We start from the raw sequence: 23,224 nt of genomic DNA on the forward strand, positions 1-23,224 counted from the left end.
TCTCACGTTCAGATCCAGCCATAAAACCGGCATCTGCAATGTCAACTGTCCAAACCAGAGCTCCTGGTTTTTTGGAGTCAGTGTACTGTAAGTGTAACATGCAGATTTCTTTAGTGGATGTATGTATATGTATATTTATATATAGTAATTCCATACAAAATACATACATACATTATTGATGATGACAATTTCATCTGTGCGTCACACTTTTCTCATCCTGCCTTGTATGTCTTTTACTGCTGGTTATAGTGTTATCGCTTCCTCTTTAAGGTTGCAAAATAGAAATGTGCAGTCAGTCGAGTGCAGACCTCCGCCAGGTGTGTCTGTAACTACCACTGCTGCAATGTTTGATTGAATAAATGCAAACCACAATTTCCTCCGCTGGGACTTTGAGTGTATCAGACGTGTTTCAGTAACAGTTGTACGCAGCTGTCTGCACCGGCTCCATGCTGCTAAACTGCAGTTCACTGTATAACGCTTCACATTGACTGTTAAACGCTTCGCCTGAACAGAAAATCTCAGTCCTGCCTGTGTGTTCAGTTCTATTATCTGTTAGCTCCGTCAGCCAAACAGACTTGAGGATTCTCACCAGCTGCTAACGGCTAACTAGCTCTCCTCCTACCAGAGTAAAAAGACATGTGCTGGTGTGGTAGTCAGTTCAGTTTGTCTTTTGCTCAGTGATAGTTTAGTGAAGATACATTTAATTGTCTTACTGAGAGAACCTCAGCTACAGCTAAACAATTAGAAGAAACTCATTATCCCACTTTTTAAAGCTGGATGGGAGCTGCAGATTCAGGTGATAATTCTCTGTTAATCATCATAAGCAACCCATAACATATAACAATACATTGTTATAATATATTGATAAATATATAAATGCATTCAAGGAAAATGCAGGCTGTTTCTGGGCCAGAATTGAACATAAGATAAGAAGATGAATCATATTCAAAAAGGAGGACATTATTGGACAAGAGGATGCTGTTGTGTTGCAAAGCAGGAATGTTGCACAATCATATTAATGTAATTTTCATCTTTCTTCACAGGAATCAACAGAACATTCAGACAAACAGGTGGGTTCTTTTAACTAAAGAATAGCAGAGACTCTTTTTAATACCGTTATTCTTTGTCCAACTGCAAGCACAAAGGCCGAGTATACAGTGCATATGTTATCACCAGTAGCCCCTTTCACTGGTTAAGTACTTCATTTTTCACTCCTATTAAAAAGTCCTCTGTGTTAATCATTAGCTAACCTGCCTTTTTAATGTGGCCCAGACAGTATTTTAATTAGACTCGCTGGCTGGCTCGGCCTTTGTCCCCAACCGGACCAAACCAGAGCCAAGCAGAGAGACTCAGACATTGGTCCTGGGCTGACCTGGCCTGTTTTCTTTACAGGGTGTCCTGCCAACATCATGGGTGAGGAACGGGGCTGGCCTGGCTAGGAATGGACAGGGGCCTCGGGGACCGTGGGGACCTAGACTAGGACACTAAAGAGGGGGAGGGAGGGGTGTGGAGTTGATAAGCGGCCATTGTGGAGCTCCAGTGGTCAGAAATAAACTGGTCATTGTTTGATTTAGTCAGTGTCCGGCTTATCGCTCCACTTATCTGTCTGGCCCCCCCACCTCCCTGTCTGTGAGAATCTCTCAATGGAGCACTCTCTCTCTCTCTCTCTCTCTCTCTCTCTGTCTCTCTCTCTCTCTCTCTCTCTGTCTCTCTCTCTCTCTCTCTCTCTCTCTCTCTCTCTCTCTCTCTCTCTCTCTCTCTCCCTCTCTCCCTCCCTCTCCCTCCTGTCCTTGGCTCATACTCCACACATTTGCACTGATGGGCCAGATAAAACTGCATATTGTTAATAAACCCTTATCCTGTTTGTGTAGCCGATAAGCCAGTTCACGTCTCCTTCGGTGAGCTGAATTTGAGGCTAAAGGTGGCTCTTGTTAGCTATGGTTACCCCCCCCCCCCCCCCCCCCCCACTCTCGCTCAATCGCTCTCTCTGCATCCGGATTGGACAATGTTAAACAAACTTGATGATGGAATTCAAGAGAAGCCAAATGGCTTTAACTTGAATTGGACTGGTCATTCATACAGCTTTGCCTCTCCATTCTTTTTCACAATGGAGGCCTGGTGGTTTGTTGGAGAGACTTGTCAAACTCGGACGCTGACAGTCTGACCTTGCTACAAATGTTGTTCTTTGCTGTTGTTTTTAGCCATGCCAGCAGCCAGAGAGCTGCACTGTTGAACTAGAGCACTGCAATTTCAGTTTCCTCATAAAAGCTGTTTTGAAAATATGGAACTCACATATAAGATAATTTCACCCTAGAATGACTGAGTTTCTTCTTGTTTATAGAGGTTTTGTATCGTTTGAATTTAGCACTTCTGTCCACCAAACTTTTTAACGATAAAGTAACCTATATAAAGTATGTTTTTCTTCTTCTTTCCCTTCTTCTCTGTTGTAATATGGCATCAGGCCCTCCTCATCATTCTTGGTCATCTTTCACTCTGAGCTGCCCTAGCTCTCCAGGTATCCTTCTTTGTTTCTTCTTTCTGCTTTTATGGTTCTAATGTTCACAATTACACATACCTGCACTGCTCTGCTTCTTTTGCCTTGGATGATAACTTTGTCATTTATTTATATATTTGTTTTATCAATTAAATTATGAAATTCATTCCTCTGACTACAAAAAAAGCTATGTGCATTAATATTTACTTTAACTCTTTTGTTTATGCATGTGGTGGCTTTAGAGTACGGCTACAATAAAAGTTTATTTCCCCAATTCAAATGAGTTAATTAAAAAAAAACCTTCAGTATAAATTAAGCAGATTTAAACTTGCCTACAGTTTTCCCGCCCAATTCGAGAGTCCTGGAATTAATATCTCTTATCTCTGTCCTTTGCAGTGAGGAGGAATCACGATCACAGCACCTCCATCGACATCTCCCGTGCCAACAGCTTAACAGATGACCTGGTCTACATGACTGAGGACATTCCCCTGCCGGTGGTGAAAGCTCAGTAAGTCCCAGGACATTTCCCCTCTGCTCTCCTCTGCAGCCCCCATCTCCACTCCATCACCCTGCACTGACCTCCATTCTTTGATACATATAATACTGATTTCCCTACTTGTCGAGGGCCTAAAGGCTTATTGTCTGACCAGAGAGCCCCTCTTGCTGCTCTCTAAAAGAAGTTGCTTTGTCGAACTCTCGAGAGAGTTAAAGAGACTCTCAAGGGCCAAGGCCGTATCAGGTACAGCGAGTTATAAAGGGGATTATCAACAAGTGAAAGCTACCGCTAGCTTAGCCAAACCACCCTATCAATAAACACACATAAGATGACAATTTGACCCATAGAAAATTAACCAACAATAACCATCAACAGCCATCACCCTAAGGACCTTAGCAAAGCGTTGTCACACGTTGGGATGTATTAATTAGAAAGAGAAAAGCGGCATTCGTGGGAAGTAAGATAGCATAAGTGCCGGTCGTTAGCATCGTAATAAACTTGACACTTTAAAACTAGCAAATTTGCGATTTTTTTCTCAGAATATTGCCCACCTCTCTCGGCTCCGTTTTTTTTTATTTTTTTTATGAGTGGCCCTAATACGGTGTCATATTTTTGTCACCTGAACACAGACATGTCAAATAAATTGTCCTTGTGTCCTCTAGTTTCAATTTAGCCTTTATGAAAAGAGTATTGATTCACTTTTAAAATGATTTGTCTATCAGCTTCAGCTTAATCAAAGACATTCACTGATGAAACACAATAGAAAATAACATAACTTAATCACATAGCAGACATATTCCAGATGGTGGATATATCTTTGTGTGTTTTTTTTTTAATGCTTAAAGATTATTTACACTTTTGATAGTTAGTTTAAATCCCAGGGGACCTACAGTCTGTCAGTTAATGTTAGCGTTAGCAGAAAGTTCTCTTCCAGCCAGCGCAAATGCTGGGGGTCACAGCGGTCTGATGCTGGGTCGAACAGCTCAACAGAAAATGTGCTGATCGAGCAGGGACTCTGGGCAGTCCACCAAGATGGTAATGCTGAAAATTCCTAATTCAAGGCTTCCAAACCGTAGTTCATAAACCAAACAAGTAGGATTGTTTCCTATTGGTGCGATCAAACCATTTCCAATAACTCCAGTTCTAAAGTCCAAAATAATTAATTAAAATGATCCAAAATCCCTATTTTTACAAAAAAAAAAGACATATTTTGATTGACACCCAGCTACAGAAGCACTGCGGCAGCTGTATCATTCCAGATGAAGAATCAACTCCTCTGATTGTTTTGGCTCGCCCACACGGTCAGAGGATCAGCCAAAATTTAAGTCCAAAAACCTAAATTAAACAATTTGGTTCTGAATCAAAACGATGCACAATTCAACAAGGTGAACAGCGAGGAGAAATTTAATCTGACCAAAGCTTCCACATTATTGCTTTTTCAGCTGTTCACTTCTATTTGTATAATATCCAAAACAGCCCAAACTTCAGAGAGAAGAGCTCTATTCACGTAGAACAGCCTAACATACAGCTTTGATTTGCATTTATGTTTATTAAAGTGAAATCAAATATGATGAAACAAATACACTTTGTCACTCTCAGTGTAAGAATGAAAGCTCTTTCCTATCTTTAACTAAAAAATGACAGTGAGTCGAATAAAATAACCAGCGATTCGCCACAAGGAGGCAAACATTTTCAACTTCCCACAAAATGGATCATCTTGCTGCAGATCTTAACAGAGCATCACTGCCAGATGCTTTTATGATGTTAATCACTGTTTTCCTATCATATGTAAAACAGAGCTGTGACCTTGACATAAAGGATAGTCTGATGAGTTCATTCTGCATGAAGATAGAGGGATATAGAATCTAAGGATGGAGCTGGGAGTTGAGCGTTCTCATTAGTTTTGATGGGATGATTTCCTAATTCAGACATGAGAGGAGCTAATTCACAACAAAAAGTCAAGGACAACATTCAAAGTAATAACACAGAGTATTAGATTAAGTTTGATTAATAATTGGATCCCTGTGGGGGAAGTGGGTTTCTGCAGCAGTAAATTTAGATACATCAATGAATAAGATGGATATAAGAGCAAAGCAATAAAGGTTATGGTGTGTATTCAACCCCCAGGTGTCAAGAATTTTCAAGAAAAATTAGGGATACTTTTATTTCAGCATGTTTTCATTAGGGGTGCACCGAGTTATCGCTTGAACATATTGGAATTTATTCACCTTGTTGACTACCATCTGGGGCTGCACGGTGGTGTAGTGGGTAGCACTGTCGCCTCACAGCTGGAGGGTCCCGGGTTCGATTCCCGGTTCGGGTTCCTTCTGTGTTGATGTTCCCTCCGTGTAAGTGTGGGTTCTCTCCGGATGTTCTGGCAATTTATGCATAACCCCCCCCCAGCAATATAATTTATTTTGAAATGACCCTGCATTCAACATGGCAGACTAATATGACCCCCCCCCCCCCCTCATAAATATGAAACAAAATGTAATTCTGATGTAAATACATTTTTCTTTGCTTCCTTTGTTAACGTGCCGTCACAGAGCAAGTTAATGACTACTACAAAAACTATTTGGTTCCCATTATTTCTTAACTAACTCCTACTTTTTCCACCAGTATAAACAGACCAGCACTCATTAGACTTTCACAAGTCTACACTATCAACAGTTACTACTAGAGTTCACATCGTTATCTGTGCAAAGTGGAAAGACTTTGCACAAATAACATGTCAACACTTTTTTTTTGGTTTAATCCCAGTAGTGGGAGGCTGCTGGACTGCCTTTCCCACTGGGACTAAGTACTTTCGTGGCATTGCATACAGATTTGATGTTTACATACTGAGCAGTCAGGTTATACCACACCCAATAGGACTAAATGCAGAAGATTTCAGGATTCTATAGATTATGGGGGAAACGTGTGAATACTCCTCATATAAATGTAGTTGATGTGTACGTGTTTGTTCCATTTCATTAATAATGGATATGGGGATTCCATAATGCCTCAAGCAACCGCACTGAAGGTTTTGAGATGCAGTTTGAGTGTTGTGAAGTGACATACTGACATTATATCATACAGTATTTCATTCATCTCAAGAGAGATTAACTACTACTTGTTTTTCCCCATGATGTGGTGCATGTGTTGTTTTGGTTAGAAACGGTAATTTACTGTACGTCATTTTTGGCGGTTCCATTTTCTAACCAATCTAACCGACCGTTTATGAGACACTTTGCATTGAGCTTGGCTGAATTAGATTTGATGTAATAGCTACACAATGTGGACCTTTCTAGTGTACTGCACAGACAGCAGCTGATGTCTTAAATGTAAAATTGTATGTGTGAACCATTTATTTAAGTTTTTTGTTACTTATTCGTAGTAGGTGAGTGTGTATGTCAATGGATGTTGTTTCTACAGTATTCTCCCTCTGTTGGCCAAATCCCCTTCGCCTCCATCTCTGGCCTTTGCGGCCTATTCAGTCTACATCATCCTCTCTGTGCTCTCTTGAAAACAAAAGCTCAGTTCACCTTTTGTTCAGAGGGACACGGACTCATTAACATATTTCCAATTTCTAGTTTTAGTTCAAAATATCTAAAGGGTGATAAAATGCCCGCTACCCACAGAGGATCAGGTTAATGTAAAATCATTAATAAAAACAAACTTTTATAGTGAAAAGGGAGTTATGAGCAGCAGAACACTTCTCTCTCTCTCACAGCCTGCCCGTTGGTGGCACTGGTCCAGGACTCTGTCTCCACACAGCACATGAATTCCACATGGCACTCTACTGGCTCTCAGTCCAGTGCAATTCTCCTTCCCTCTTTCCCCCCCTTTCCTCCACCTCTCCATCCTCCCATCCACCCTGATCTTATCTCAAAGAGAGACCATGAAAAATGGCATCCTTGACATACCATAGAGACCATGACTCTCCACTACCCAAATTCTTATTAATCATTTAGAATTTGATATGAGCACCACTCCTGGAAAATGTGACTGCAGCTTCCCATATTTTATTTCTGTCTTTTTTCTTTTGGAAATGGAACGTTTTTTTTTTTTCTTTTTATAAAGAGAGTTCATGCTTGACACTTCCTACTATAGCCGAAAAATTGTCCTCACACGTAGTGACTATGTATTGGTATCTAAGAAGTATTCAGGATCCTTTAATTGAGTAAAAGTTACAACAGCAAAATGTGGAAATATTCCACTACAATTAACAGCCCTGCATTTGAACCTAATTTAAAGGAATACTTAAGATCAATAATTACCTCTGAGATGTAGTGGAATAGATGTATCAAACTGCACAAGTACCTCAAATGTGTACTTCTGTAAAGTACTTGAGTTAATATACAGATACATTCCATCACAGGAAGCTATATCATTGTCACTATCATACATCATGAAATGATTCACAGTGTAAAGAAAGAATTGTAGAAATAGACTTCACGCTAAAGTCATGAAATTCTTTCCATTCATATTGTCAGACATTTGTGAGTGAACCCAGATGGTTTGAGAAACTGTTGCACAACTGCAAGGTGATACATTTCATCTCAACACCACGCTCCGAAATGTCAAAGTGACACTGAAACCCAAAGTTCTCTGAAAGTGATACCTCAGGTGTGTCACAGCCTCTGTTGTCCTAAAAAGATGACCCCAGTCTTATACCCTTTTTCTGCGAGGGTTGCGTGATATGGAGAAAATCAAGCATTGTGACCAAATCCCTTTATTGGTGTTTTAGGTTGGTTGCTAAAACATATTACACAATGAGATGAATATTTTTGATAAGTAATCACCAGTCATGTGGATATTATGTCCCAGTGGGTAAAGGTCAAACAAAAGAACAGCGAGAACTGTCTAGTACGTTCAGAAAATGACCCCACGTTACTGTAACGCATACTTTAATTCCAGGAAAATACAACACTCATGCCCTGTTATACCTTACGATCTCCAATATCTAAGACAATATCAGCCTGATATATCGATATACAATTTATATATCTGGAGCAGATGTAGGAATTATGAATAAAACATGTCATCCTTTATAAATCACCTTTTTGTGTGTGTGTGTCCATTTGCGCGTGGGACTTCTGGGTATTGATGCCTGAATATGTGAAATTGAGTTGCCCAGCTGCAGACAGCGTCTCTCTCAGCTATAACAGCCCAGCCCACATCTGGGCCATGCTGGGCACATTTCCAGAAGTGGTTTGTTTTGCCATTGGTGTCACGCCACCAAGGACAGCCCTGCCATTTGGCATCCTTATCTGGATCTCTGCAGACAGCTACCAGATCCACCCATACTGCCTGAGGTGATTTGAACGCACACGCTGGATCAGTTTTCTCTTGTTTTATGTCCAGGATTTGGATTTGCTCCACGCCTACCGGCCTTAAATGTAAATTTGACATGAGCTGGCACTTTTACTCAATGTAAAGGAAACTGTGTGTGTGTGTGTGTGTGTGTGTGTGTGTGTGTGTGTGTGTGTGTGTGTGTGTGTGTGTGTGTGTGTGTGTGTGTGTGTGTGTGTGTGTGTGTGTGTGTGTGTGTGTGTGTGTGTGTTCACGTGTGAGAGGCCTTAGTACAGCTGGCTGTGACGTCTCAGGGCTTCTGAAGAGGAAGTGTTGCAGGGCAGCGTCCGCACGCAATCGTGTCTTTAGAACACAAAACATACACGCACCTACATCAACACACAAGTGTGTTTTTTCCTTCTGAGATGATAAATCTTTGTTCTTGCCTCGTTTGTTTGTTTAAAACCAGCCTACAGTGATTTGTTGGATTTTATGAAATATCTCAAATAGGAAAAAACCAACAACAACAAAAACCCAAACAAAAAACATACAGTTGTTCCACAACCATCTACATCCTGTTTCCCTTTTTACTGTAAACACTTCCATCACCATTTGCTTACTTGGCCTGTGTATATGATGCTCAATTGTGTTAAGATTAGTTTGGAGATGGGTGTACACAGTCGTACATTTTGCGGATGTAAGTTCTGACATTTACTGGTTCATGTAGAATGAACTCCTAGCAAACCCCAGCAGGCTGCTGATCCTATCCACCCCAAAGCAGATTGACATTTACCCTCTTGGAACAATATGACTAAATGTTTCCAAATGCAATTATTAGGCCCCAAACGGAGAAAGGCCTTGCTTAGCTGATTGCAGTGATTATGACTCTCTCTCTTTCTTCACCCCCTCCGTTCTCTGTAACATTGCATCATCTCTCTGCCTCTCCGTTTAACCAAAATATACCAAAAATAACTTTCCTGGTTAGTTTCTCTGTCGAGCAGTAACGCCTGTCATCTTCTGACCTGAGGCAGTTGGTCCTTCCTCCCTGCTGGGTGTGTCCAGGATCTCTGCCTTCCTCCTCCTCCTCCTCCTCCTCCTCCTCCTCCTCCTCCTCCTCCTTCTCGTGTCCTGTCAGACCTGTGTAAAAGCCTGCATGGGCCACCTGCAGGCAGCTCTAATTAGTTCCCCTCTTACAAGCTAGCCAGAGATAAACAATGAAAACCTACTGCAGCGCCACAGGAGGGATTGCAGGCAGAGACACATGCATCAAGGCCTGTCCTCTTCAAGTAGGGGCCTCTCTCTGCTGAGCAACTGGCGTCTTTTGTGCAGGGCTCTGAACAAATTGACTTTTTGTCTGTGTGGCCTCTGTATGCCCGTCTTGTACACTGTACTCTGGTATTGATGGCATGGAGGGCTGTTTCAAACATGTGGTGTTTAGTCAAGAGGAAAAATCTAAAATGCATTCATGGTTTCTGTCACAGGAGTCTTTTTAAACCCTGAATATTGTCACTTTGACAAATGTTTGTGATATAAGTCCCCCCCCCCCACCAGCATGCCTGCCTTCTCCACAACGTGTGCTCCAAAACATGTGCTGACCACAAAGTTATTTTATGAGGCTTTATGCAAGATTCCACAGTGAATCTAATAGGAAAATATCCAGTAAATCCTCTTACTATTTTTGGCTTTACTGCCAAGTATTAGAATGACAAACTAGACTAGGCAAGGGCCCCGCTTAGGGCACATGCACAAGGCACAAATACACACACATATGCACACGGACAAAACAGATGGGGTAAGATCCGTGGCCTCCTGCCCTGCAGCATGAAAAGCTGCCCAGGCGCCGCTGCTTTATGAAAAGATAGAGAAAGAAGCAAAGAAAGAAAAGGACAAATTATGCCCTAGTTTCTTGACTTTCTGCCAATTTCTAGCGCATTAAAAGACAGAAAATAGTCTTGGTGCAGTAAAACAGCCACAGACCCATTCATATTCTCTGGACAACAGAGCTGTGCATGGAGGGATTGGACAGGGCACACTGGGCTTTTTATGTGGCAACTGACCTCCACTCTACCTTTACTAACTTGGATGCATTACAATTGTTTAATTCCTCTCACTTTTTCAAAATACTAATAAATACTAATACGTAAAGACTGAAATTTGTCTTACAGGCAATATGTTGGGGTTTTAATGCTGCTCCGTGTACAAACCTCTGTGTCTGCAGATGCATGGGAACACAGTTATGCAAGTAGTTGGAACATTTATATCTGGGTCTATGGTGCATGTTTCAGGTATTCATGGATATTTTGGATAGATGGAAGGATTGTGACACTCGGATGAATCATCCCCTGAATCATGACTAAAACCTGCAATATCCAAACTGGCTACTCATCTGCCCACCAACACTCCAATTCTTACATTCTGAAAAGGCCCTTTGGTACAACTCCTGTTGTTTTTAAATGTGTTTGCTATTCAAATAAAGTGGATGTATGTATTACAAAGTCATATTTACCACTTCATTGACTGAACTTAAACCTGGCAATGGCTTACGGTTTCAGTTGATTGCAGCACTTGGCCGGCAAGAACTGAGTTTATGGGATCGGTTGATATTATTCGATCTGAGTCACCGCAGCACTCGGTCCGCCGGTCGGCAAAGGATTACTGAGCAGTCGCAGCTGTTCATTCATCTGGAATCAAGGATTACCTGAGGTCAAAGTCACTGTGACCTCACGTCTGTCCTATGGACATTGGTCCCATTGGACAGACATGGATGTAAACTTCAACATGAGGTGTACAACCAAGAGGCGGTCAATGACTGTTGAATGCTTTGACTTGCAATGCATTTTAGCCACAAATACAATCATACTTAGAAGCTAAAGCAGTGACCAGCAATGCAGCCAGAGACTACTTCCTTTTTCAGTTTTAGGGAGGCCTCGGTGTCTGGTGTTGCCATGCAGATAAGGTGTACCGTGCACTTTTATCCATTTCTGCACCCCTCAAATTGTAACATCTTCGTAACATCTACATATTTCTTGAAATCTTGCTGATGTAAGTCATTCAGAACTAGAGTGTCAGGAAGAATGAAATTGGGCTCTCTCTGCTCAGTGTGCATAGTGATGAATAGTACAGAATGATGAGGACGATGTATACTGGGGTGGCACGCCTTACATCATTTCAGGTAACAAATCGCTTTTCTGATATGATTTACTTGCACAGACTGCAATAAAAGTCAGGTTTTTAATATTTATATGTTTAGATATGTATGTGGGGGCTGCACGGTGGTTTAGTGGGTAGCACTGTCGCCTCACAGCGAGAGGGGGTTTGATTCCCAGGTCGGGTTCCAGTTCCTTCTGTGTGGAGTTTGCATGTTCTCTCCGTGTAAGCGTGGGTTCTCTCCGGGTTCTCCGGCTTCCTTCCACAGTCCAAAGACATGCAGGATGGGGATAGGTTCATTGATGACTCTAAATAGGTGTGAATGTGAGTGTGAATGGTTGTCTGTCTCTACATGTCGGCCCTGTGATAGACTGGCGACCTGTCCAGGGTGAACCCTGCCTTCGCCCAATGACAGCTGGGATCGGCTCCAGCCCCCCCGTGACCCTGAATACAGGATAAGAGGTAGACAATGGATGGGTGGATATATATGTGATGTTGCAGTTGAAAAAAATAACAGTACATTTGAATATTACTTGGGAAACATTGGATCAGAGCCACATGGAATCACTCACGATATACAGAGAAAGATGATGCTGTGGGTTAAAAAGTTATTTACTCTTTCACAGCAAGAGGCCATCGGTGCTTCTGGAGCAGATGCTCCTCCTGCGGCCAAAAAGAAAATTGGCAAGCCACCTTTTATGATATATACATGACACCCAGGGCAATAAAACGCATTTTCGTGAAGTACTTAATTAAAGAGTGTGTTTATTTGGGCTTGACACCGGCCGTCCTGCATTAATGAAGGTCTCATGCTGCTGTTATAAGGGATGAGATTGTTTACTCCCCCTCGGTGCTGTTGATGGTTCTGAGAAGGTTTTATGGCGAGGGACCATCATTGACTCAGAGCATGGCCTGCTTTATGGCCTCTCACCACAGGTTGGAAAAACCCATAGACTCAGCAAGAAAGTACTGCATAAATAAAGCAGTTCAGACCAAATAGAAAAGATACTTCCACCGACATGATCTCCAACTGCTGCATCCACATTATTGACTGGTCTGTGTGCAGTGGTTGGAAATGAAATGAGCACTATTTGGCTCTATTAGCTCCACTTAAATCAGCCTAGATTGCACACAGTGGTAGATAGAAGTGAGCTTGTCACGGCACGCTGGTTTGGTAAGTATCCTGGTGTGGTGCGGAGGATCAGGCATCAGTCCAAAATCAGCATGAGTAACTACGCATGACTCAGGTCAGACTGAGTAGTGTTCACAGCTGCAGCAAGGTATAAGATAGGGAGACAAGATTTGGGTTCATAACCCATAGCTTATTATTTATTTATTTCTGTTTTTGATACTGTAGACGGATGTGTTGTTTTTCCGTTTCATCCATCCATCGTTTTTTTCTCTGAAGTTCAAACAAGCCTGAGGGGATGTCTGGCAATTTAGCTGTTCATGCTGATTTTACTGTAGCCAGTTGCTCTGTTTAATAATCATATCATAAACTGACAGCTGAAGCTCATATTGGCACTAGCAGTGAGGAGCATTCCTGTTAATATGCTCAAACCTCATGATGTTTAGTGGCCATAACGCTGGCTGAAAGACCAATAAAAAAAATAAAGATTTTTGCCTGGAGCAGAAACGTACTGTATGTTTTTGCATCTGGAGGATCTATGCTTTGCATCAAGGTTACATTCAAAATCTACTGGACGTACCCTAGATTTCCCTGCCCTGCATTGCTTTTGTCTTTGGCATCGGTGTCTCTTCACCGCCACAAATGTAAAAAAAAAAAAAAAAAAAAAGAAGGAAAGGAAAATAGGGAAAAATAGACTCAGGAAATTGCTGTTTTCCTAATATGACTCACTAAGCAACTCTGCAATATCGTGTTTGTGTTTGTTTTGATTAAACCTGAGTGCTGTTACCAATTACACACTCACAGGAGAGTGATTAGTGTTTTGTTTGTTGCCTTTTTAATAATTGAATCATTCCATACAGTTTCTATTTAATAATGTTTGTCCTAATGGATCGCAGCATTATAATATTGAGGTTAAACATACAAATGACACTAATAAACCAACATAAGTATGCAAAATTAAATGATTAGGACCCCGTTAATGGAAGTCAAACTATAGTAGCTTGAGGGTATTCCTTTCCACACAAACACGGCCATAAACAAACTGATGATGAACTCCAGATGATGTGGATATGTATTTCCTCTTCATTAATTATTGAAGAGGAAGCTAGCAAACCTTTTTTTTCATTTCTGGCATAGAGACCCATTCAAAATTAATCTTATTCATGGTAGTCATTATTTATAAGCGAGTCTTTCACTTTAGCTAAAATGGTTTCATATTTGAAAACAAATATGGGGAAAACAGCACGCATCATTAAAAACATGTCACAACAGAACATAAAGTAAAAACTTGAATTCATAAATGCAGTTTTTTATGAAAAAAGGCTCATTATGACAAATAACATCAAACAAATAGTCAATCAGATCTGTTAAGTAGTAGCAGCAGCATTAGTAGTACTAGTAGTAGTAGTAGTAGTAGTAGTAGTAGTAGTAGTGGAAATGTGGATTGTGTTAAAAATCAGTTTCACACACTGTAGGTGTAACTTATATATTTACTTTTATTTCAGTTCACAATTTGGCATATTGTAACATGTACGTCCAGATGTCACTCATTTTTTTCAATATAACACACATAGCATATTGTAGCCTTTGCATATTTACTTACACACACACACACACACACACACACACACACACAAACATACACACACACACTCCTGCCTATCTAGATGGCGTGTGTTTTCATTCCTAGGTTTAAAGCATCAACCACAATTAAATACTGTGTATTTAGATTGCCCAACAGACTTCACAGTAGTCCACGCCGTAATCCTGGCAACTTGTACTCTGACTGTAGAGAAATCAAAGTGAGGCCCAACCCATTCCTTACTTGGAAGATTCCGAGACCTCGTATAGATGCTTCCCTGTCTCTTAGAGGTGTGTCTCCCTCCTTGCTCCAATATTAGAGGCACCTGTATAAATACACTCTGTTGTCTTTTGTGTGTGCGTTTCTCTCCGCGTTCTCCTCCTCCTTCTCCTGTGCCGGGCTCGGTTTCTTCTTCACTCCCGTTAATGAAAACAGTAATCTGCGGCACCACCTGAGTGCCCTGTTTGTACAGCCAATCCTCCACAACTCTTGGTCGCCTTTTTTTTTTTCTCTCCTTCTTCCCCTGAGCACTCTCCGCTCTCGTGCTCTCAGGTTTACAAATAGGCCAGACGTACCATTTGATGTGGGCCGAGGGGGGGGTTTATTCAGGTGTGGCGACCAGTGCTGCCGCCACCCAGCCTCTTGATGTTGCATCCATCTGCAGCCAGGTGCCAGAGCTTCGTCAGAGAGCCTAGTGTTCCGGCCCTGGAGATGAATAGGGGGCCTGTTGATGGAGCTCGTCTGTGGGGCCCTGTGGTTTCTCCCCTCTTACACGCAGAAGCAGGGGATCCACTACTGGCCAGGGCGTTTACCTGCTGGAGTTAGCTCAAGGGGAGCTTCAACGTTTGGGCCCATGCTATGCCCACAGGGAAACTTATATGGTGCATACGTTTGTGTGTGTGTCCATGTGTTTGAAGTGTGTCCTCCCCACCTGTGTGAATGAACACCACTCTGTGTGTTTGAGCTAAGGCTGGGCAACAGGTCAACAAAGGTTGAATTGGCTAAAAGGGCTGCCTGACATCGTCTCAAGGATCACATTATGAGGTGGGAGGGTTCAGATGTATTTTCTTTGGAGGTGTGATTGTTCTAAAATATCCGTTCCCTTCATTTTAGATAGAGGGAGGTGGGATATTTATATAACATTGACAGAAAGGTATTTTGCTCGGCTAAAATTGCATTGAAATATGCATTTAACACCCAATTCCGGAGGCGAAATGGAAACTACTCTCTGCGAATATGTGAATAACTTCACAGCAGGATTATATTAGGCGTGCTATAGAGGAATTTCAACCCTTTGTATATACTTTATACAGCTTCAGGGTGGAAAGATTAAAAAAATATTGAATTCAGTTCAAAAAAGGCCTTAAGGTATTGGAAGTTACACCTTTTTTGTGTATTTTCAGTCTCTGACATCAGACCTGTTGACAACACTGTTGCTTAGCCACAGAAATAAGTGTTGATTTTAGCAAAAAAACTAAAGTTATTTTTCAAATGCATAATCCATCAGTCAATCATCCGCAGCAGATTTTCCAGGTCATGTTAACTGAAAAACTGTATAACTAGGAACTTGTTCCAATTCATAGTTTGGAAGTACTGCAAAAAAATGATAGAATTCTCAATAAATTAAGTGTTCTAATAAAAAGTTAAATGTGAAAATTATATTAAATTGCATTGTATGTGATATTAAAAAAGTTCTTAAATTGAATTTGCTGAACACTGCTGAAACCTTGATACATAAATGACATGAATAAACCAAACACTTCAAAGCTATCTGACCATGATATATGCAAAAACATACTTTTCTGGGAAGTGGCTCGTTTCAGTAGCTTGAACTTCCTGCTAGTACCCGGTAGCAGAGTTTATTTGAAGAGAGGATTTCTCTGAAATGATTTCAATTGCGGTCTCTTCCTCCGAACTTGGTGTGTGACATCAGGGAGCGAGAGTCTTTCTTCCAAGTGCTGCCTCTATCACACAACCATCACCAGGCTTTGCACCAGTTTTATAGACGGCACCCCTCACAGCCACACATTTGCAGCTGCACCACAGATACTTTGCCGTGCTCTTTGCTTCTTAGAGAAACTAGAGAAACGTAACCACAGTGTTGCTGTGGCTGGATTTCTCATAGATGTGGCGTTGGAAGTTTGTCTTATGTGTGACATCTGGCCAGTATGAGGAAGAAAAAAAAGATAAGCGACATAGAGAGAAATACTCTTCTTGTTGCTCTATATTAAATATCCACCGTAGTTGGAGATAAAGAAGCAGGTTATCAATCAAGACCTTAAATGCCTCTGGAGCCAGATGTTTTAAAACAGTGGATAAAAAAAAAAGCTTTAAATCATAGAATGGGAACAGGTAAGCTTTGGTCATACATATGTCTGTCCCCTGGTGTATTTCTTCCACTGCTGTTAATAGCAGCCATATATAGAGCCCAGTTCATAATGAAAGACCCCCCAGGGGCCATGGCCGGGACTAGTAACCCTCTAAATAAGTCCTTCTAGTGCTGAAAGGCCGGTCTCTTTATACTGCAAGTGTATATGTGCTGTAAAGTCCTTTCTAGCCTACTACTGTAATTTTATGGCCTTGATTTATCCGTTTCTTTCAAAGCTTGTCCGAGAAATTTGGAGGGAAGTCGGAGAGGGTGTCTGTGGATCAAAGGCCCTTTAAGTTTGAGTCTATGAAATGTACTAACAATAGCAATAAGTAATGCATAATATTATATTGAATACACTGGTTATTATTAACAATTTAAGGTCAGGTGTTAGGGTAATGAGTCATCAGTCATACAGTCATTCAGATAAAATCAGAATGACTGTGAAATGCAGCTTTTCCTAATGCAGACGGGTAGAACCCCATACCAAATAAACAAAAAAAAAAATTAAAATATAACCATATAAAATCATTATCCTTCAGATAATGCACCCAAAATAGAAACATTATGAGAAAAGTATTAACGATAGTGGCTGCAGTGCAAATAAATGAATGCCTTTAAAAGTCTTTGAATTCGAGGACAACATTTAATTGGGTGTGTGTGATCTCATCAGAGATATTTAATAATAATAATAAAATATGGTATACACCATAAGCTGGAGTTTGTCAGAGCAGGGCAGGGTGGTACTTCTACAGTTAATGTTACTGAGTCGGATGATGGAACAAACATCTAAATGCCTGATATACACTCAGCAGATTATAAGAGAGAATATGATTGCTTTAAATCATCGGTAGACAAGATTTTACAAATGCTACAATATTGCATGGAAGTAGGCTACTAATACAACCCAAAATATATAATTTTTTTCAGATTTTATTTGTTTTTTTGTTTGTATTTAGGGTAATAGTGTGTCCTAGATTTTGGTCAAACTGTACAGCTAAATTATAAATTAGTATTATAGTATTTTATACATATTTATATATATATTAATTAGTCCAATTAAAACTAAGAAACTAAGCCTAAGAAAATGGAAAATTTGTAACAGACTTACAAAAGATACAAAAAACAAAGCCTGCAGGTGTAGCTTTAACTGAGTGTAAAATGCACCTCTGGTCACTTATAAATCCTACAAGACACAATCTGGCCTCTTTGATGGGTTAGTCCTAGAACAGTTTTTTAAAAGATATGGTTTTGATAAACTATCATGAATGTGGGATACATAATTTAACTGTGAAAATAAAGTAAATATTAAATTATTTTTTAATTTAATTAAATTTTAATACTGCAGTGGTGATCAACAGTATTTCAACAAGAGGTTTACTCATAAAAGGTGCACAATACGAGGTTGGGAGCAATTTGATTGCCTCTCAGCGGCTCTGACTAAGTTCACAAAGCAGGGAGAAGCTTGGATAACAACACATAGATGGAGAGCAACTTCATTCTCTGCTCATGTAGACATTAATCTCCACTATATCTGTACGTAGCATTGTTGTTTGCTGCTTTATTAATGCCGTGAATGCCATACACACTATTGCTCCTTTAAGAAACACTCTAAAGCACACAAAGTGTGTTTGTGAATTCCTTATGAAATACAACTAAATACACTAACATGATCATATAAGCTTTAATATTGTCATATGCAGATGTTTTTTCATGCTGTTTTTGTGAAAAAAGAGGTTACGTTGGACTGAAATTCTGAAATAACAGCAGTGTAAAAAAAAAAGAGAGAAAAAAAGCCAAACGTCAGCAGTACTGCAGTGTGTGGAGGAGGGGAGCTGAGGAAATAAATCCCCCTTTCTGACCAGCAGGCTGTGCTGTAGCAACACCACTCCTCCACTCCCTTCATTTCTCCTCAGTGACAGGCAGGCTACGATCACTGACCTTGATTTTCTTTTTCTCTTTTGGATTTTTTTTTTTCAGTGTAGTTTTAATAATTCTGCCTCTGCTGGATTTCCACAGAGAGTAAGAAGGAAATGGTAAGTGTAGGGTTGAGCACAAGTGGAAATGTCCTTGTCGGGGTGTTTTCATGACTTTGGTGTCTGCAGTCGGGTGTGCCCATTACCAAGACCATCAACACCACCACCACCATCACCGCCGTTACCCCGGTCAACATCCTCTGCCTGCAATTCATTATTACGTTTTTGTGCCACTTTTCCATTCTGGAGCAAGAAATAAAAGAGAATCATTGGCAAAGCCACACTTTCCCTCATCTAATAAAGACGTTTGTTTTTTTTGTGGTCAAACAGTGTGTTTTTTTGTGCCATGCGTCTTGCTTTGGTCGAGCTGTGAACAATAGCTGCGGTGTGCCAGCTACAAAACAGTCGATATGGTTCGAGATAAAAGTTATGAGCAGGCGCTTTTTCTTTGAATATGCAGCTATCTTGGTTGGAGCAAAGGACTGATCAAACGCTACGAGTGTGATGTGAGTGTGTGTGTGTGTGTGTGTGTCTGTGTGTGCGCGTGTGCATTTGTGCACTGTAATATGTGTTTCTCCGAATTTGTCACTCTTGTATTAACAAAATTTTTCCTGACTGTAGATCAAGTCACCCGCTCTCTCTTTTTCTCTGTCTCTTTTTCTTCCTTCTGTCTGTCTCTTTCACGTTTGCCCGGGTCTCAGTACACGTCCGAGAAGTTGTCAGTTTCAGGAAATGCATTGCGCTCTGTCTGGAAGCGAGCTGGGCCAACGTCTCTCTCTCTCTCCCTCTCTCTCCCTCTCTCTTTTAAAAAAAAATATTTATCAGCTACTTACGGGAAGCAGAGCTCCTCAGTACACACTGGACTGTTCACTCAGCCCCCGTCTCTCTTGCTGTGATTGTATAAAGAATAACACATACTGGCTGGATGAATAGATAAGTATTGAAATGAATAGATAGATAGCTGGGTGGATGGATGCACTACTGTGATTTCTTGTTCTATTATTATCTCAGTGTGTGTGTGTGTGTGTCTGTGTGCATGAATCTAAGCCCAAACACACACACACACAGCGTCACAGGCTCAAACCAAGCACTTTACTCCCCTCTCCTTCCCAAATACTTTTACACTCTGTTTGACTTGTGATTGCTAGAGGGGCCTTATTGTTACTGTGGAGCGATGTCAGCCCGTTGTCTGGCCCACCACCCACACCCAACCCGTTCACACTCTTTAGACCCCCAATTACGGTATCACATTAATAGCCTATAGAACCAGCCTGACATGGTCTGCAGCGCAGCTTTGCAGAGGTGTGTGCAGTGAAAGCAACAAAAACAAAGCCGTATGTTTTTGACCGGAGGCTCGAGTGTGATGTATGAGCAGGGTAAGTGTGTGTGTGTGAGTGAGAGAGCGAGTGTGACTGTGCATGTGTGTGTAGGAGTGGGGAGAGCAGCTTGAGTCCAAACAGGATATTGTAGTACACGGGAGCACAAATTCTTCCTGCGGCAGTTTGGCTCTCTGGGTTCAGGACAGACTCGACTACAAGAAGGCAACACCCCCTACGTTGTCTCTCTCTCTCTCTCTCTCTCACACTCACACACACACACACACACACACATGCACACAGAATCTCCTCGCCTGCTATCAGATAACTGACTGAATAGCCGGCCTCCCTTTCTACGGGGGAAACAATATTATTGGACTCAGTGACAGTTTCCTGAGAAGAGAGCAAGGTCCATAGAAACAGAATACAAACAATCAGTCAGTAGCCTTCCAGTGTTAATTGTTAGGCAACGACAGGGAAATAATGTGTATATGTAATGTGTGAAATAATAATAATTTACACTAAAGACATAATCAATCTCAACCTCCACATTTTAAACTACTTGAATATTTTGACAAATGCAATTACACATTTTAGACGTCCTTTCTTCCCTCTAACATGTGACCTGCTTATTCTTAGCCTCGATGTGCACTGCAGTAAATAACAAGTTGGCCTTGGACTTTCCCTTTGAGACGTTTTGCTCCGTGCAAATCCCACCACGGGATGCAATCTGATCATTCCTTCATTCCAAAGAATATCTGTGTCAGATATGTTTTTAAAAAATCACACTTCAGCTGGAGAAATATTATTTAAAGTCTGGATTCAGAGCAATTTACTAGAATAACCTCAAACAGTCAGCCCTTAGTAGTGTTTGATGCAACCGACTCTGTGTTTCCACATATATTCTAATTGAGTAATGCGTTAGACATCCCCAGACTCTCTCCTTAAGATAGTTTGTCATTTGTGCACAAACTCTAGATTAGAGTGGAGCGGGGAGGCCAAGGAAAATCCACCCAGGGGGAGGGTGGAACGGATTCGCCCCGTGTTTGAGGCTTGGAGAGGAAAGACGAGGGCAAGAGGATCGCAGTGTGTGTTGGTGTTCATCTCACAGGGTTGTCAGGAGCATTAAAACAAGCTGTTTGTCAAGTGCCAAAGCCGGCAGCACCCGTCTCCTTGCTCCAATCTGGGTGCTTTATCCAGAACACTGCTGAGGCAGACTGACTACGTGTGTGTAACTGCATGGATTTTTGTGTGTCCTCGTCTAGAGAAATCCAAAGACGGACAGAAATGTAGTTAGATACATAGAATGGAACATTTCTCAACAAAATATTATAAACAAAATAAAAAAACCTTGAATATAAACCTTGAAACAAATTGGGAAAAACATTCCCTCAGCTATTAGTTTTGCGTGAAGACCAACACTTCCCGTTTTCCTCCATTCCCCTGTGTTTTCCTGTTAAAAATGTTGTTTGGACGAGAAAGCAGACATTGTTAGTTTTCTACATTTTTATTAGTAAATATGACTGAGTTTCCATATTTTTTTAGCCATTAGCTGTGAAATCCAAATCAAGTCCTCATTTGTTACTTAACACAACATATTTTGTACTGAAACAAAAGAGCCATAATGTCGTTATTACATTTTTGTTTTCGACTAAAGTGTTTATGAAACGATCCGTAACGATCATCAATTTTCCATGAAATCTGGAAAGAGTTTTAATATAGTTTTGTCTGAAAAAAAAACCCTGTAGCCAGCCTAATAATGCATGTCCACTATGGTTTGAATTTATTCAGTGCATGATGTAAATTGAAACAGATTTTTTACATCTTTATAGTCCTGTAAAGTTATTTATTCAAATAATCAGAAAAGTACATTTTGTGTGTAAAGCTTTTTCTGTTCTTTTTAATTGTCAACTGTCTGTTTTTTGTTCAAAGTAGAAAGGAATTTAAAAACATCTTGGTTATACTCTATATGCATAAAACAGCAAGGCGTCACTGTTAACCCACTTAAAACAACCCATGACCTTTTTTTTCTCCTTTTAATCTTGGGTCATTCCTCATGTGGGCTTACTTAATTGCCAAGGTTATGACTGATGAAAGATGAACCCATCCCACTGCCTTTGCTGGGAGTAGATTCATACTAACCCCCAAGCAGGGAAAAGCAATAGGAAGCCAAAGCAATAAAAGGCTTTGACATTGATGGGCCTGTTTCCCAAACACTTAGGACCTTAAGTCGTCTCTTCTCAAGTCTGGCTGGAGGGGCCGGGGCTCCACTCCTTATTGCTGTGTCTGACCAGCGTCGCCATGCTCCAGAGAAGGTCGACGCTGGGCTTGGCCCCTTAGTTCCTGTTTGTCTGTATGTCTGTCTCTACCACTGAACATGCTGCGGGACACGGCGCGGTGGTGGGGTAAGTGGGTGACAAATTTTTGTGTGTGTCGAAGGCCTTCAGCAAACAGCCCTCACAGTGTGAAAGCAAATACAGTGATCTGTTCTCTTATGCAAAAGAAAATAGAAAAAAAAAATAAGTTTCACAGTCTGCTGATTAGAAACAAGTGCAAAAAGGCAACAAGGAGAAGACTAGCGGCAATAACGTGTAACGTGTTAAAACACTGTTTTATTTTCAATTCCCAGTAAATTTGTCAGAGAGTCAAAACTACAAAGTAAAAGCGAAAATAATGTTTTTCTTCCTTGGAATTTTGTGGCATGTGGTGAACCTCTCAAAGTTATGGGCACCAACGCAAAAACCTGGAGGGGGTATCCATTCAGAAAGGAGCAGAAGAAAAATGACTTGGCTTCATTTTCATGTTATTTTGAGAGGATTAAAAGCCAACGCAACCTCCTTTTTTTCAGGTTGCTGTTGAACAACTTCTTAACCCCCTCCGTCCTCCATTTGGCTTCGCTGACTGGATTAGGTTCATGCACAAGGCCCCTACTCATGCCAATGGATTGCTTATGACAGGCCCTTATGCAGACACCTTGACTGCCATGAGCAATTACTTTAAATACACAGGAGAGGGCCAGAGCCGGGCTGACCTGTGGGAGGGTGAGAGCTAGAGAGGGGGGGAGAGACCGAGGGAGAGAGGCACTTATGCCTCATTTCCACTGCATGCTTCGTCTTGACACGACTCCACTCGTTTTCGGTACCAGATCCTTTTCTTCGTTAAGTTTTCCCCCTCAGTGTAAGCGGAATGCTCCGCTGAACGCCATAGCGGCACCTTCGATGCGACACTCGCCGAATCCTTTCATCAGCAACCTGACGACTGCATTTCCTCAATTGTGCGTAGTGTGTGACGTAGTTTTGCAAGCTGCCAGTTCTAAAAATCTGGGTTGAGTAAATAAAAATAAAAAATTGCAGCTGCTATTGATGTCAGCTTGGTTAAAAGTGGTCGGTTCGTGCAGGACGTTTCATGCAAGTGATGATTCTCTCCGACCAATCGGCAGTCT

The 23,224-nt window shown here is 41.2% G+C and overlaps 1 protein-coding gene across 2 annotated transcripts in view; it reads left to right on the plus strand.

Annotated features, from left to right (window-relative positions):
- kcnq1.2 (potassium voltage-gated channel, KQT-like subfamily, member 1.2) overlaps positions 1–23,224 on the plus strand; it is a 153,507-nt gene that overhangs the window by 28,590 nt on the left and 101,693 nt on the right. The window contains exons 12-15 of one of the 2 annotated variants that reach the window (XM_084018257.1): positions 1,044–1,070; positions 1,393–1,413; positions 2,462–2,515; positions 2,891–3,002. In XM_084018257.1, coding sequence (XP_083874383.1) covers positions 1,044–1,070; positions 1,393–1,413; positions 2,462–2,515; positions 2,891–3,002 — 214 coding nt within the window. The remainder of the gene's footprint in view (positions 1–1,043; positions 1,071–1,392; positions 1,414–2,461; positions 2,516–2,890; positions 3,003–23,224) is intronic. The other variant, XM_084018258.1, reaches the window with a different exon arrangement.

Source organism: Eutrigla gurnardus (genome assembly GCF_963514095.1).
Source record: "Eutrigla gurnardus genome assembly, chromosome: 9".
NCBI lineage: Eukaryota > Metazoa > Chordata > Actinopteri > Perciformes > Triglidae > Eutrigla > Eutrigla gurnardus.